Source organism: Stegastes partitus, unplaced genomic scaffold, assembly GCF_000690725.1.
Source record: "Stegastes partitus isolate 25-593 unplaced genomic scaffold, Stegastes_partitus-1.0.2 Scaffold1910, whole genome shotgun sequence".
Classification (NCBI taxonomy): Eukaryota; Metazoa; Chordata; class Actinopteri; family Pomacentridae; genus Stegastes; species Stegastes partitus.
Genome location: NW_007579641.1, coordinates 6361 through 21739, shown reverse-complemented (window position 1 = coordinate 21739; position 15379 = coordinate 6361). Strand labels below are relative to the sequence as shown.

The window sequence follows — 15379 nt, the reverse complement described above, 5'->3', positions numbered from 1 at the left end:
CCGGGGTGCCCCAGTCCGAGCAGCGCAGTCCGTGTGGGAAGGTCGGCACTCGGCGTCCTGCAGGCCGGCGACATGATGGTCCACTGTGCCGGGTGCGAACGGCCCATCCTGGACCGGTTCCTCCTCAACGTGCTGGACAGAGCCTGGCACGCCAAGTGCGTGCAGTGCTGCGACTGCAACTGCAACCTCACCGAGAAGTGCTTCTCCAGAGACGGAAAGCTCTATTGCAAAATGGACTTTTTCAGGTAACACAGAGTCTGGATGCAGAGTTCTTGAAAATTGCGCTCTTATTCCAGAGTTTACAAGAAAATGCGTCATGATGGCACAATTTAGGAGGAAGAAAACATTTCTTGGGATTAAATATTGACTTAAAGATAAAAAATAAATAAATCAAATAAAACTCTTCTGGCCCTCAGAAAAACACTCAAGCCTCAACTTAGATAGTGAGCGCGCAGGGGTCAGGTCATGCGTAAAACCGACTAAGCCAGTGTTTAGAACTTGTATGTGGATTAAATTTAAAAAAAACTTTTCATGTTGAATAAATGTAAATGGGAACTGCTGTCTAATTAAATTTACAAATCACAATCTGAATTATTTCTAGTTAAAGATAATGGTTTTACGCAGCGTGTGGCCTTTTTTTAAAAGGGCCTCTACAATAGAAAAAAAAGGACTTCTAACATTTAATTTCATTGTGTATCCACGTGTATTCTGTCCTGAGCATTTGTTAAAATCTATTCCCAGCTCCAGACAACTCTTTTTCAAACAGCCATTAGGCTATTAACCGCTTCACAATTCCCAAAAAGTGTTCCAGGTAATTGAGTGATAAGTGAAGCCCTTGTTTGTCCCGCCGCACTCTCTTAGCATCATTTTCATTTGTATGTGTCAGTTATTTTCTCCCAAATTGTCTAATGACATGTAAGACACATCAGCCTTTGTTGGGACGGGCTATTATTGGCCTCGCGCGGCCTTGGCCATCATATTACCGCAGGTCCCATCAAGCGGTGGATTTAAATGGCCAGCCATTAGCCAGGCGAAACAGTAATCACCCTAATGTGTCCATTTGTTGTGTAAGTAGAGTTGTGCCCTTTTCGCTGGGGGAGGCTTGGCCATGCATGAGAAAGGGAGGATAGTGAAGCGATACCATTGCAAATGGAGGGACAAGCCTACATTAGTGTTAAAACAATGCTGCACAAAAAAAGAGGGGCTCGCTCTCAGCCAGAGGCTCCAGCGAACCCCCCCATAGATAGCTCCATCCAGGTACAGTAGGCCTCCAACATTTGCTGCAGCTCTACACATCATTAAAATAACTGTAAATACCAATCAGATCCTCTGACTTTTTGTTGGAAGCAAAAATAAAAAACCAAAAAACAAAAACTCACCTCCTCCTTCACTCCCTCTCTCACTCACAGCGACTCATCCTGTCAGATAGGAGGAGGAATTCTGCTGAATTTATTTGGGCTATTTGTGTATCAAATTGATGAGTCTTCCCACCCAGTATTTAAGCGGGTGAATATGGATTAAGAGAAGATTTTCACGCTAAGATGCTCCCACTCTGCTTAATCCTATAATATATCCGTGGCTACAATGTGTTGATTGTCACTAATACGTTTTGCGTGGGGTTATTGTCAGAGCACCTCCATCAAAATTATCTATTTCCTTTTTTTTTTGTTTTTTTTTTTTCTTGTGTAATTTCAGTGTAGCACCGCCATCATTGATGCTCCCAGCCAGTTACATGGAGAAACACAGACGTGCTTTTTTTAGTTTTTGGTTTATTTCAAATTATTATTGCTTTTAATGTTTTACAATTTTCACTCAGACTTAATAAAACCTTTCTTTATGTTTATATAGAATTTTACTGAAATTATTTTAAATACGATTCTTTTTCCTGTTATTATTATTATTATATTAATAATGTTATTGGTAATGTTATTATTAATGTTATTATGTGTTGGTATATGGTTAGTTTGGAGTATTTTAGGTGCTGCGTAATTTGCTTGTTGTTAAGACTGGTCCGATTGAAAGTATCACTGCTTGAAATATTTATTTCTAACAAACTAGTGAGATAATAATAACGCCCTTTATCAACTTAACGTTGATTTATAGACATAAAAATCCGACATATTTAAGCAGTGTGGTTATTAACAGTTATTTAAAGGGTTTGCGTAATTTCTAACAGGCCCTTTGTCCACTGCTCCCACCACTTCACATGTGGGCCTAAACACAATGCAATCTGTCTGTTTATAACAACAACAAAAAATACGTGTATGAATCTCAATAATTTTTCTTTTCCATCCAGGCGGTTTGGCACAAAATGCGCGGGCTGCCTGCAGGGAATCTCACCAAACGACTTGGTCCGCAAAGCGCGCAGCAAAGTGTTCCATCTGAACTGCTTCACCTGCATGGTGTGTAACAAGCAGCTGTCCACGGGAGAGGAACTCTATGTGATAGACGAGAACAAGTTTGTGTGCAAAGAAGATTATTTGAGCTCCGGGGCCATCAAAGAAGTCAACTTGAACTCAGGTAAGCAAAGCGATCACAGGCCTGTCTGTGCGTATTTTTGTGCGTCCGTGCGTATTTTTTTTTTGTCTCCGTTAGAAAAAAGACGAAAAAGAAAAAGAAAAGCACCGTTTGTGAGCATTTTGTTTGCTTAATATCAATGACATGTGAGTGGTTTCATTAAAAAAAAAATCCTTATCTGATAAATAAAATGGCATTTAAATGGCCTTTAAGGGGACAAAAGGAAGACAACAGTGGAGGCTGTAAGATTTGGTTTTTGTTGATCATTCTCAGTTGTCCATGGAGAGCGTTTCACAACAACCTTGTGAGCTGAATAGTTTCAATATTTACCTCCACAGAACAATAGCTTTGTGTTATTGTGCGCCTGGGTCCACAGGGGATGAGCATGTTAGTCTGGCCGTGCGTGCTGCTCTTCTTCCCACCGTCTATTCATCCTTATAAAAAGCTCAGGAGGACAGCAGAGCCACTCCACACCCTGTTGTACTCAAGGTGTCACGCTCCCTTCTTTAATATGGACACATTTGGTTCTGACCTTCTATATTTATATGTTAATATTCATGTATATAATCGTTTCTGGAACCGAGTGAGGATTTTTGCCGTTAAAGATGTTTCCATTTGTGCATTTTAAAAATATCAATTGAGTGTATATTTTGCACATAACACACCCACAAAATATTTGTATTTTTAAAGACAGAAAGAAAGAATATAAAAATATTTGCTTGGAGAACAGGCGCAAAAATCTCCCCCAAGCGCTTTTTCCATTCCTGATTTTATGAATAATGGCAGATTTTGGATGCGTAATAGTGCGTGTTGCCGGTGCGCATCTCCACTCTTAATTAAAGCAGGACCCCCCCTCCCTGCTTGACATTTCGGATCGTGACCTTCCTCATGTTTGTTTTCCCTCCCGCTCCCCAGTGTCGTCGTGTACAGATAGGAGTTTATCGCCGGATCTGCAGGACCCAATACAGGACGACATAAAGGAGACGGACAATTCAACGTCCTCAGATAAGGAAACGAACAATATTGAGAACGAGGAGCAGAACTCGGGGGCCAAAAGGCGGGGGCCCCGGACCACCATCAAGGCCAAACAGCTGGAAACGTTAAAGGCGGCGTTTGTCGCCACGCCGAAACCGACCCGGCACATCCGAGAACAGCTGGCCCAGGAAACGGGACTAAACATGCGGGTGATCCAGGTAAGACGAGCCGCGCGTTGTTTCTGGTGCCAGTGATGCTGAAAGAGGGTCTTTGTGCGGGTGATGGGGGAGGATCCACCGAGACAAAGACAAATTAGAGACAAATGACGGATTATAAATCAGTGAAATTACCTTTTAATTTTACTGAAATGCAGGAACATTTAATTGAAGGCCTCATTATCTATTAGAGAAATGTCAAAACATGATGTGGACTATTAGCAGCATATAGATCAGGGCTGAAATTATTCTATCTGAGCTGTTATTTTTTGTTGTTGTTTTAAGATGATAAAAGACTAAAATGATAATAATTGCTTTTAAACAGGAGCCTGTGTGCATTTCATTATGTTTTTATCTTTAACAAATAAAGAAATTGTTAAATAGCAAAACATTCACAGGCAGTGTCTTGCTGAGGATGGGCATTTTATAATAAAATATATTATTACTTAAAAAATAAGCTTTAACTTTTTTTTTCATTGAGACACATTCTTTTACAATTTAATGCACCAATTTTAAAAATGATTCATTCGTCCCACATCACATTATTATTGTTAATATATATTTTCCAAAGCTGCTTTTCTATTTGCCTCCAAATTCAGTTGTACTCAAAGCATTCATATGGGCAGATATTTGAATTAGATCTGAATGTCACGTCTCCTAGTCCATTTTTTTGTGCTTGAAAATAATAAAATAATTGTATTTGTTTTACGCAGACAGCAATTTATTTTCATAATAATACATGTTTTACAGCTATTTAATTAGCAAAAGGTTCGCCTTGTTTCTCCTAAAGGTAGGAGGGTGTAAAAAAAAAAAGCCAACAGCACAGGTTTACCTAAAGAATAATTTTGCACATACAGCAGGTTACCTCAGTGATAATAAATGAATGGAATTTGTAAAAGGTTGCCAAAAATGAGAGGATTTAATAGAATTCTATTTTTTGCTTAAAGAACACCGTTTATTTTGTGCAGATAGATTTTCTATTTCAGCCACAATGCAACTTGCACAATCATGAAATAACCTTGTTTTTGCCGGTCGTAAGAGAAACCCCACATATAAGCCGAGGCGTGCACTGTTTTGTCTCTGTATCTCTGTCAGCCTTTTCATCCTCAAACACATATACACACACACACATACAAACACAAACACACACACACTTGCTCGGTGTCTGGGTGCAGACTGTGTCAGGATGATTAGCACCATCTCTGCCAACTGTGATGTGGCTTTTTGTGCACTCACTGTAATTATCGCTGATTTCACAGATTTACATACCACCCTCCCCTTTCCCACCTCTCCGCTCTTACTCACTTGCAGCCTGTTTTCCACTGGCTTCCACCGCTGCTTCATCTGGATCATACACTGTGTGCGTGTGCATCAATCATTCAATCAATCACTCAGCTAATCAATAACTCAGTCAGTCAGTCTGTCCATGATCTCCCCCTCCTCCTCCTCCTCCTCCTCCTTTCTCTCTCCCCTCCCCTCCCCATCCCTCCCTCTCTCTCTCGCCCATCCCCTCCACCCTTGTGTGTTGCTCGGAGCCAAAATGGAGGCTCTGTTTCGTCATCTTCCTCCTCGTTCAGTGTGTGTTAAATACCATTGCTCTCAACGCGGGGAGCCCTGTGAGCCACGCTGCTTCTCCAGCATGTGTATGTAATCCCTAAGCAACGCTCTCTCAAGGGAAGCGAGAGCATTTCCATAAAAATGTACCCTACAGTTAGACGATTGTTCTCAATAAGCAGGTGTTGCCTTTGCCGCTGGAGCACAGAGAGCAGAGCCTAAGTGGTTTTAGGTGTTTTTTTTCTTCTTCTTCTTCTTCTTTTTTTTTATTATTATTATGAGTGTGTGTGTGTGTTTGTTAATCTGTAGCACAGTGGGATTCTGCCTCTGGTGTAGCCTAGCTGGTGTGAACATACATCATTATGCAGCACTGATGCAAAGGCGAAACAAGATGTGTTATGTGCTTATAATGCAAAGACATTCTTCCATATGGTGTGTCGTTTTTTTTTTTCTTCTTCTTTGCAATTTCAAAATCTTCCTTTGTTCCACTTCAAAGAAAGTTTATTTAATCATTGCGATGCTCTGATTTACAGCTTCACTCGTTTATTTTAACTTTGCACCAAGGTGTGTTAAGAGTGTGCATTGGGTCCTTTGTGCTTTCCAGACATGCAGCACAAAAATTCCTCTGGATGTTTCCATTCATTATGTGGAAACACTGATTTGATCAGACCTTTGTATTCTGGCATCACACTGGAAAACATGACTTTCTCTGTCAAGTGTAACTGCATTTTTAAAAAAAAAATGGTTTTAAACATTTTATTTTAAATGCTGAGTTCCAAGAATTTAAACCTTAATTAAAATAAATGAGGAGAGGCCATAACTAATTGTGATGCAGTAAATAGAGTTTAAAATGGGTGCAGAGGTGTCAGAGAAATAGGATCATCATAGGCCAGAAGCAAGGACTTCTTGTTATTTGTTGGAAACAGTTTGCAGTTTTTGAATAAAAGCCCTTTCAAGGGGGAAAAAAAAACACAACACTTAATGGCAGCATTTTAAATCTGACGTAAATTGTGGTTTTTCAACACAAACTCTGTAACAGTGAGCACGAAATTAAACAGATCAGTGAAATGACCTAAAATGAGGAGTTGATTCATATTAATTTGTTTTAAATTCTGTCAGTTGAGCTTTGTGTGTGTGTGTGTTTGTGTGTGTGTGTGTGTGTGTGTGTGTTTTTGTATGTGTGTTTGTGTGTTTGTGTGGGAGCAGCCAGCTGAATCTTGTAGTGACTGTGATTAGAGTCGGAATCTTACAGCGACATGATTTGGCAAGACGTGGTGGAAGTCTGAGTGAGAGCAGCGATTGGTGGAACCGAAGACAAACGTAAACCTGATAACCGCGACCCTCGTCCCTCTGATTTTGCTTTCAGGTTTGGTTCCAGAACAGAAGATCCAAAGAACGACGAATGAAGCAGCTGAGCGCTCTGGGGGCCCGGCGGCACGCCTTCTTCAGGGGCCCGAGGAGGATGAGGCCCCTGGGAGGCAGGATTGAGGATCCAGACATTCTAGGACCTGGGGCCTACGGCTACTACGGAGGTAAGAAGTGAATGTTGTGATGGTATGAGCTTAGTGCACGCTGCTGCTGCTGCTGCTGTGTATTTAAATATACTGTATCACTGTTCCTGGGGGCGTCTCATGTGATATTAATGTGCAATATGGAGCAATGGTTTGTCCAGCAAACGTAACAGCAAACTGGGGTTTACTCTCAACTCAGAAACGTGACGTCCTGTAACTGAACTGCGACCGACCAAACTGACAGCTACAGTATGATATCAAACAGTTTTTCTGCTGTGTGCTACAGATGCAACCCTTGTGGAGTATATTTGAACATGTGGAACCAACCAGGCTGATTTCTTTAATCTATTCATCATTTGTTCAAAGCTGCAACATAGAATCAGCCTTTAATTTGACTGGAACCTTGGATGGTCAGTTTGCATGTTAGAGGAAACCAAGTAAGAAGCTTTTGTTAACCAACCTAAACACAACTTAGAGCTCGCAGAGGGGTGTGAATTAAATTTGTTTAACTGCCACATTTCTTAAACAGCGAGGGGACTGAAGGTTAGATAGGAACAAACTAGGGCTGCAGGATAGTGGGAAAAAACCTGAAACTGCAATATTTTAAGTTGTATTGTGATATATTTTGCAATATAAAAAAATAGAAATTTTGACTGGATGATTTAAATAACTCTATTTGGAAACAAACAATCATTCTGCAATGATTGGGCTGATTTTGTTGAGGAGTGAGTCTGAATCAAGAGTAAAAAATAAGACATTTCTCTATTGGTAAAGGCATCCAGACTAGTTATGTCATTCAGATCTGCCTGAGTTTTGTGGTGCTGATTTAAACAGTCAAATAAATGAGTTTTGTTTGTGTTCTGTTGGTGCGAGACGCTGCAGACAGAGCAGCAGTTTTTGCTCAACATCATCCTTTCTGTAGCTGAAATATTTCCAAACAACTCCAACCAAATCTTCCTTTTCCAGTGTATCCCTCCTGTCCCTCACTCATTTTGCTGTGCACACGTGGATCCTGCATGTAAACAAACTCTAAGTTCTGTGAATAAAGTAACAAAAGCAGCTGATGTTCTATCAGACAGACGTCTTGTGTAGATTAGTCCTACGAAAAGAGAACCAAGCAACTTTTCTTTTTGTATCAAGCAGCCAAAAAGCATGTTGTGCTTGAGCTCATTTCTCTTTCTTCACAAGGCGATACATGTCGACGCTCCAACGATATATCGCGCAGCTTTAATCAGACACCGAGCCAGCAGTGGAAGCGCAGCATGGGAGGCACACCTGAATCGTGCTTTTTAGCTCCAAAGACACAGTTTATATTCTACTTTTATATTCTGTTTTTAGAACTTCAAAAACAGCAATTGTAAAAACTAGTGAGATTTGAGTCCTGTGTCATTCTATGCCCCTCTCGTGTCTTTTAAGTTTTTTTAAAGACGAAGCTTGTGACTCTTTACGGAGTACATGGACATCTGAGCGTCATTCTCTTTCCTGAAAGTTGCACATTGTCATCCTTGAAAGCAGCTGCAGCATCTCCAACAAACTATGACGGTAAAACAAGACCGTTTTTTTTTTTTTTAAAGAAAAGATTCAAAGTAGTTTAAAAATGGCAATAAAACAAAAAACAAACAAACAAACAAAAAACAGCAGATACCTCAAGTTTGAAAAGATTCTGAAGAAGTTAACTCCATGTGACCACAGGCTGACATACAGCTTCACTGATGCTGCGGTCTAACCTTTACAGTTTGAACTATAAATATCTGGCAGCAGCACTTATAGCAGTAAGATTGTCGTGAAGTTACATCTTACAGCTGCTTTAGAGGTGGTGAAAATGCATAGACAAGTCTGTACATACAGCCACCGATCACACTACTGCAGGATGAGCATTTATGTGTTTGAAGAATGCTTAAAAAAAAAAAACATGAAAATTTAAGTTTTGACTTTAGCGAGCGTTACGGTTTTATACAGGAGATGTAAGTGTAGCTGTTTTGTTGTTCTCCAAGTGTGAAAATGAATATAGACGCAAGAGGAAAGATATTTTCTTTGCGCTGTTTTGTTTTCTAACCACGTGTGCCGCAGCTGAATCTCCAGTTGATGTAACGACACCTTCAAATCAATATCCTTTAAAAAAAAATAAATATAAAAAAAATGCTTGTAAAAGCCACTTGGGAAAATAAAATGGTTCTATTGTATGGAGAAAAAATAATTTTGAGACAATAGCAGGTGGGCAGGAGATAACAACACAGCGCTAACACAACATCAGCCGCACGCTGAACCGCAGGAATAAACCAGATGCACCTGTCACGCATATCAGCAGTTTGTTTTTGATGGACAGTCTGAGAGCCGCCGTTTCTATACAGCTCCTGCACATCTACCTGAAGGGCCCTGGCATTGAGGATACAATAAACTGGAGCCGTCAAGGCTGCAACGCAGGGAGTGGGAGGGGAAAACAGAGGACAAAACCTCCATCCCTCGCTCTCATCTCTCTCGCTTTCTTCGCACGTTGCTTTTCACACCCTTTTGTGCCGCAGCAGCACAGGCCAGCCTGCTCGCCTTTATCTGAGCTCGCTGCCTCCCTGTGTTCCTGCGCCGCTGTTTGGAGGCAGGAATGCCTGTGTGTGGTATGATGCGTCTGCATGTGTGAGTGTAATTATAGTTTGCAGAGCTAACACTCCCCTCAACACCCATCCTCGCCTCTCTCTCTCTCCCTCTCTCCCCCTCCCATCCAACTCTCACACACCAAAAGACGAGCTTGTTGCTTATTCTCAAGGTCGGCCGAGCTAGCAGGGGTCTGTTTGCGAGATCAAATAATTAGCTTGCTTGTGGAAGTCATGTCAGCTTTTATTGTTTCTCCTGATAATTTCCGAACTGCACATACCACGTAGGTAGTGCCATTAGGCGATGCGTTTCTTGGTTTCTAACCTGTGAGTTCCACATTCTCCCTGTTTACACTGAAACAGGAGTGAGGAGAACATATGGCGAGTGGAGAAATGCTAGTGCAACATCTGGGGGAAGCTGGGGTAAAGTGTGCCATCGATCTCAGCTCAAGGTGCTGCTGAAACAGAATGGATTTAATGTTACTGAGGGAATCTGGAGCAGGAATATAGAAGTGTTGGGAAGCAGAAGGCAGGTGGAGGTTTGTAGTCGTTAATGGATGCAAGCAGTTTGCAAAGTAACCGGCTACATGTGGAGAAGGAGAATCTTTTTTCTGCTGTTTTATGGTGAACAACTTATGAAATACAATTTCAGAGAATAGATGATCACATGAAAAAAAAAAACCTTCCATTTTAACTCTACACAAGTCTGACTGCGAGGGCGACACAGTGGAGCAGTGGTCGCCTCACAGCGTGAGGAGTCAGGGTTTGAATGTTTTCTCTGTAGATGTGCTGATTTTCTCTGCAATCAGCTGCTTCTTTAATCTGTTGGTTATTTTTACTGTCACAGAAGCAGAAAGAAGTCAGAAAATATTCAAATGTAGGATGCTGGAAACAGAGAATATGGACTTTTTTTTGTCTGATTGATGATTAGATTTAATTAATTAATTGATAAATCAATGCAGCTCTAGTTATCTCTGGCCTTCTCCCACAGTCCACAGACATCCATAACTGCTGATTCTAAATTGGCCGTGGGTGTGTCCCACCTGTCATCTAACGTCAGCCGAGATGAGCTGCAGCAGCAGTGACCCTCTACAGGATGAAGCGGTGTAGCTGACAGATGGATGGATGGACGCTGCTGATTGTCACTTGCTTTTAGACCGTGGCTGTTCTGAAAGAGTAATCGTCCAGTCCGACTGAATGTATAGCACAGCCCGGTTTTGAGCGATCAGCCCTCGGTTGAAGATAATTTCGCATTTTGAGAAAAGCTTGAGAAGATTTATACCGGTTATATAGTCGTCTGTTAAATACGAGGCAACGAGCTGCAGCTGGTTAGCTTACAGCTGAGCACGATGCTGGAGACGGGAGTAAGCTGTTGGTACGGCTCGGGCCTTGTCCACTTTAACCACACGCAAACAGTGATGTGGATCATTAAAGGTGAGAGTTTTTGCAGCTCTGGTTTATGTGTATCTGTGTGGACGTGTTTGGGAAAAGATGATGTCACACATTAATCAATCAGCACATGCCCACTGGGGCTGTGAGCACTGAGCATGTGCCTGAAACAACAACAATGGTGGATCTGTACCCGGTCATGTTTGTTTAGCAATTGCAAGTTTACAACCGCAGCACTTTGGTGAAACACTAAAGCTGCTGTTGTGGCCAGTATTACTTGGTCCACAGTATGTGCTGTGTAAAGTCTGCCTAATTTGTAATTAACAGTCTTCTGTAGTTTTTGATGTACCATTGATGTAAAATGACTACAAATGCTGTCTAGAGCATTTGTGATCATTTTTGCAAATGGACATATTTTGTAAATAACGATTGTCATGGGAACAGAATTATTGTTTTTTAATAAAGAGGGAAAATATTTGTCTAGAAACACATCTGTACTGTTGTGGACGAGGCCTTTATCTGTCTGCCAGTTAATTAATTACCATGCGGTATTGATTTTGGGTAACATACACTGTAAAAAGCTTTCTTGTAAATTAAAGTAAAGTACTGGCATTTATGCTGTTGAATACAGTAACTAGACTTTATGTTTGAGAACATTTATTTAAGCACTGTGAGAAAACTGTAGTCTATTAAATATATTTGAGAGACCGAGTAAAATAATTCAACATAATGATTAAAAAAACGAAAGAAAAAAAATGTTTAAAAAAAAAGAAAAGTCATTAACAATATTTGTAGCTTCCTACATCATGTCACCGCTCTGAATAGCGCTTGTGTGTTTGTTTAATTCACACTCAGTTTTCACAAGAATCTGTTCTTAACAGTCATTCTTGTTTTTGGCTCCACAAACATCAGATTTGACAGTTTTTAACCACATTTTGGAAGACCGGTACACTGCTGTTAGAATTTGGCTGTGTTTCTACAGTTATTTATTACAGCGAAAGCATAAACACACATTGTTTGCTGTGATAGGGAGGTAAATTTTGGACTATTTCTTGGCCAGATGCAGTGATTTTCTGGATTCTATGCTGGTTGCCTGGCAACCCCACAGTGTCAACATCACTATGAACAGATCAGAGAATCACAATATAATGTGACTTTATGAGCACTAAGGATGCTGATGGGTGGATCCTGTTATCCCTGGACAGCTGCTTCCTTGTTTCCAGTCTTTGTGCTAAGCTAGGCTAACTACCTCCTGGCTGTAGCATCATGATATGTATTGTGTGATTGGTTTTGGCAAGGAAATAAATAAGTGTATTTCTCCTAAAGGCATCAGTGCCACTCTAAAATACCAAATTTACATGTATTGCGGCTTCGAGAGCCTGTAAGAGATGTACAGCAGCTGGTCGCTTAATTGGTTTTGATGGATTCAGATGTACTCTGCTTGGAAACAATAAAGGCGAAATTCGCCCATAACACAAATACCTGTGGTATCTTTTGGCTTTATTAGTCCCGATTTTGAGATCATTTGTGTCTGGGATATCTGCCTCCACTCGACATTAAATGGAGCAAATTGAATTTCAATTTGGATGCTTACAGCAGTGAAGTTTCATTTTAGAAATTCAACAGCTATGTAACGAAATAAGAAATAACCCCTTTGAAAACTGGTCACAGTGAGGTCCATTAATTATCCAAACAACAGGGACGCTGCCTGTGGAGATACATCTAAATCTTTTCCAACAGACTCCCACTACAGCGGTGCAAATGAGAATATACACTTCTGTACCTGCAGACGTCAAACGTGAGCCGGAGCTGTGCTGAATCCTCTCTGAGGCATAAACATGCCACTCAGTGTCGTACGTTAGCTCGAAAATGTTTGTTAATCCAAGTGTGCATTGGAGATTTACTGTGAAACCAACAAACTTGAGACCGGATTCTGTTATTAATGTGTCAGTCTCTTGCTGCAGCACTTTGAAATGAAAGCCAAGAGAACGCTGAGGAAATTTAGGCAAAAAAAAAAGGAGCACAGACAAATTTTGCTCAAATACAGCTGTGGTGAAGAGTTTTACATGTGAACAAATCACAACAGTATATTTAGCCACTAGATTTAATAGATAGTTGTTCAGTCTGTCCAATAGTTTGAGCCTGACTGATCTGTTAAACATTTGTTACATGTTGAGTTACATTTTGTACAGCCTTCCTCTCCAGAAGATTAACTCTGGCGAGCCCCTGTATCGGCACAATGACGGTTGCCGTGTGTGGTTTGTGGTAAACCTGATTTACGGACCATAGAAGTAATTTTCTCAGATGTGCTAAACTTCAACATAGAGCTCCTTAATGATTTGCTCACATATAAGTGGACCTAATGTGTTTTGACATGCCCAGTCCTTGTCTTGTGACGCTGCACAACTGATGTCACTGTAAAGATGAAAACAGCGTGGGGCAAACCTGTCACTGCCATCGCTGACATGACATATGTGCAAGTTGTACTGATGGGGACAACATAATTGTGGATGGAAACGCAGCAGCGGCAACATGATGTCAAGACGAAACCGTGAATTAAAGAGGAGTCACTGCAATGCTGGAAGCACAACGAGGTTACCGAAGCTGTGCAGGGAGGTGGAATTAGAAGTGAAGAAATAATCCAAACAGTTAATAAATTAGTCATCGAAGGGCAAATATCTCACCGTTCTCGTGCTCCAGCCGCTAAAATCTGAGTATTTTTTGCTTTTTCTTGGTTTATTGTACTGTGATTTGAATGTGTTGGTGTTTTGGACTCTTGCTTAGGCAAAATAAGCAAGAAAAAAAAGTCAAATTCTTGAACTGTTTTCTGACATTTCATAGACCAGCTGATTAACCCTCTGAACCCTGTTTTCCACTGCGATATGAAGTCCTGCACCTCTATGGGAACAGCACAGCCATGACTAGAAGTAAAGAGAACCCAGTACGACACAGTTATAGTGCCATAAAACATAAAAACGAAAAAAAAAAAGTTAATTTATTTTACAAAAAAACCCCAAAAAACCTGGAAGCAACATGTTCTACATTTTTCCAAGTTCCCACAGCTGTTACCAATGATCCAAGGAGGTGACCCTACATACATAATGGTGACTCCACATGTGTCTCCTATCTGCTCTGTGTCCACACAGCCTGCAGTTCAGCTGAAAAGTCCCTCAATTTTTGTCTGCCAGTTGCAATTAAGTCACTCATGGCTTCACAGTTGTGCTGAAAATCAAACAATTGTGAGATTTTTAGCAAATCTGGTTAGAAAAAAAAAGATTTATTTTGAGGTCGTTTTTAAATAGGACAGTTGGAATAAAGTAATTTTGATGAAATATAATGATTTTAAGCTGACATTTGGTCAAGTATTCCAACGGAAGCGCAGGTCACTGACGAGAGGTTCAAGGACCGTCTGAAAGTTAAAGACCCAACTATTCCCTTTGTTTTGTATCGTCGGTTTATAGCTGTGATAAATGGTGCAGATGTGACCATATTTTAAAGATAAGACACCTTTCAAACCCGCTGGCAGGTTCTGAGGGTTAATAAGAAATATAATCATCACGTTAATCTTTACTAAAAAAAGATGTCTGTCTTCTGAATTGAACGTTCAAAATAAAGCAGAGAAATCTGTGTAGCTCAGGAAATAACTACAGCCCAGCGAGGGACTGGGTGCTGGAAGCTGCATCAGACCTGACAGAGAGATGCAGCTGACAGGACCTGGCAGGGCTGCAGGGGAGGCTGGAATCTCATTTTGGAATTCCTCATCCAAATCCAGAAGTTTCAGCAGGGGAATCCATCGAGGTGCACGCATGGCTGCGAGCTGAATGAGAGAGGGAGATGAATGTAGTGTGTAAAAGGCGAGAGAACTGAGGTGGAGAGGTGTGGAGTTGTTTATACACTCAAATGAGGCTGTTGGAGACCGGTTGGTTGGAAATTGGACATGATCAATTTCACCACTTAGGTAGGGGTGGAGCTGTGTGTATAACTGCATACTGCTCTGGGGAGCTGTGGATGTTTTATCCAAGTCTTTGATCGGAAGTCTAACCCCGTGTGTCCTCCTGTCCCTCCACAGAATACCAAGGTGACTATTACGGACCAGGGAGTAACTACGACTTCTTCCCCCACGGCCCTCCGTCCTCACAGGCTCAGTCTCCAGCCGAGTCCCCCTACATTCTGGGCTCTGGACCCGGAGCCATGGAAGGATCGGGCCACCACCCTTCAGAAGACCAAAGGTTCACGGACATGATCTCCCATGCGGAGACCCCCAGTCCAGAGCCGGGCTTACCGAGCTCTCTGCAGCCCGTCCCGGGGGAGGCATATGGGGGCGGACCCAGTCCTCCTTTCTCCTTGGCCAGTAACTCCAGCTACAGTGCTCCAATGTCCCACCAAGGCCAGGAGATGGGCGAAACCACAGCCTGGTAAAAGGACAAGAAGATACAGGGACCATTCCTGGGCTGAGTGTCGGCCTAGTTAATTCAGGAGACGAAAAATAAAAACAAAAACAAAAAACATGAAAAAAAGAGACATTGTGGGGTGAAAAGTACAGCTGAAATTTCTACAGAGGACTTTTTAAAATCATGAACTGATTTTCACAGTTGACAAACTGAATCAAGAGTGGGATAGCTTGCAGGAA

The 15379-nt window shown here is 41.4% G+C and overlaps 1 protein-coding gene across 1 annotated transcript; it reads left to right on the top strand.

The window, feature by feature from the left end:
* Nucleotides 1-72: 72 nt before the first annotated feature.
* Nucleotides 73-15168, top strand: lhx5 (LIM homeobox 5). Its single transcript, XM_008302930.1, has 5 exons — nucleotides 73-245; nucleotides 2297-2520; nucleotides 3433-3710; nucleotides 6628-6793; nucleotides 14819-15168. Exons 1-5 carry the CDS (start codon nucleotides 73-75, stop codon nucleotides 15166-15168), a joined length of 1191 nt encoding a protein of 396 aa, XP_008301152.1.
* The last annotated feature ends 211 nt before the right edge of the window (nucleotides 15169-15379 follow it).

Excerpts from the sequence above, each read along its gene's own strand:
- lhx5 (XM_008302930.1), top strand. The coding sequence starts at position 73 with ATGATGGTCCACTGTGCCGGGTGCGAACGGCCCATCCTGGACCGGTTC. Across the intron at positions 2,521-3,432 it reads AGAAGTCAACTTGAACTCAG|TGTCGTCGTGTACAGATAGG; the intron begins GTAAGCAAAGCG and ends CCCGCTCCCCAG. Across the intron at positions 6,794-14,818 it reads GGCCTACGGCTACTACGGAG|AATACCAAGGTGACTATTAC; the intron begins GTAAGAAGTGAA and ends GTCCCTCCACAG.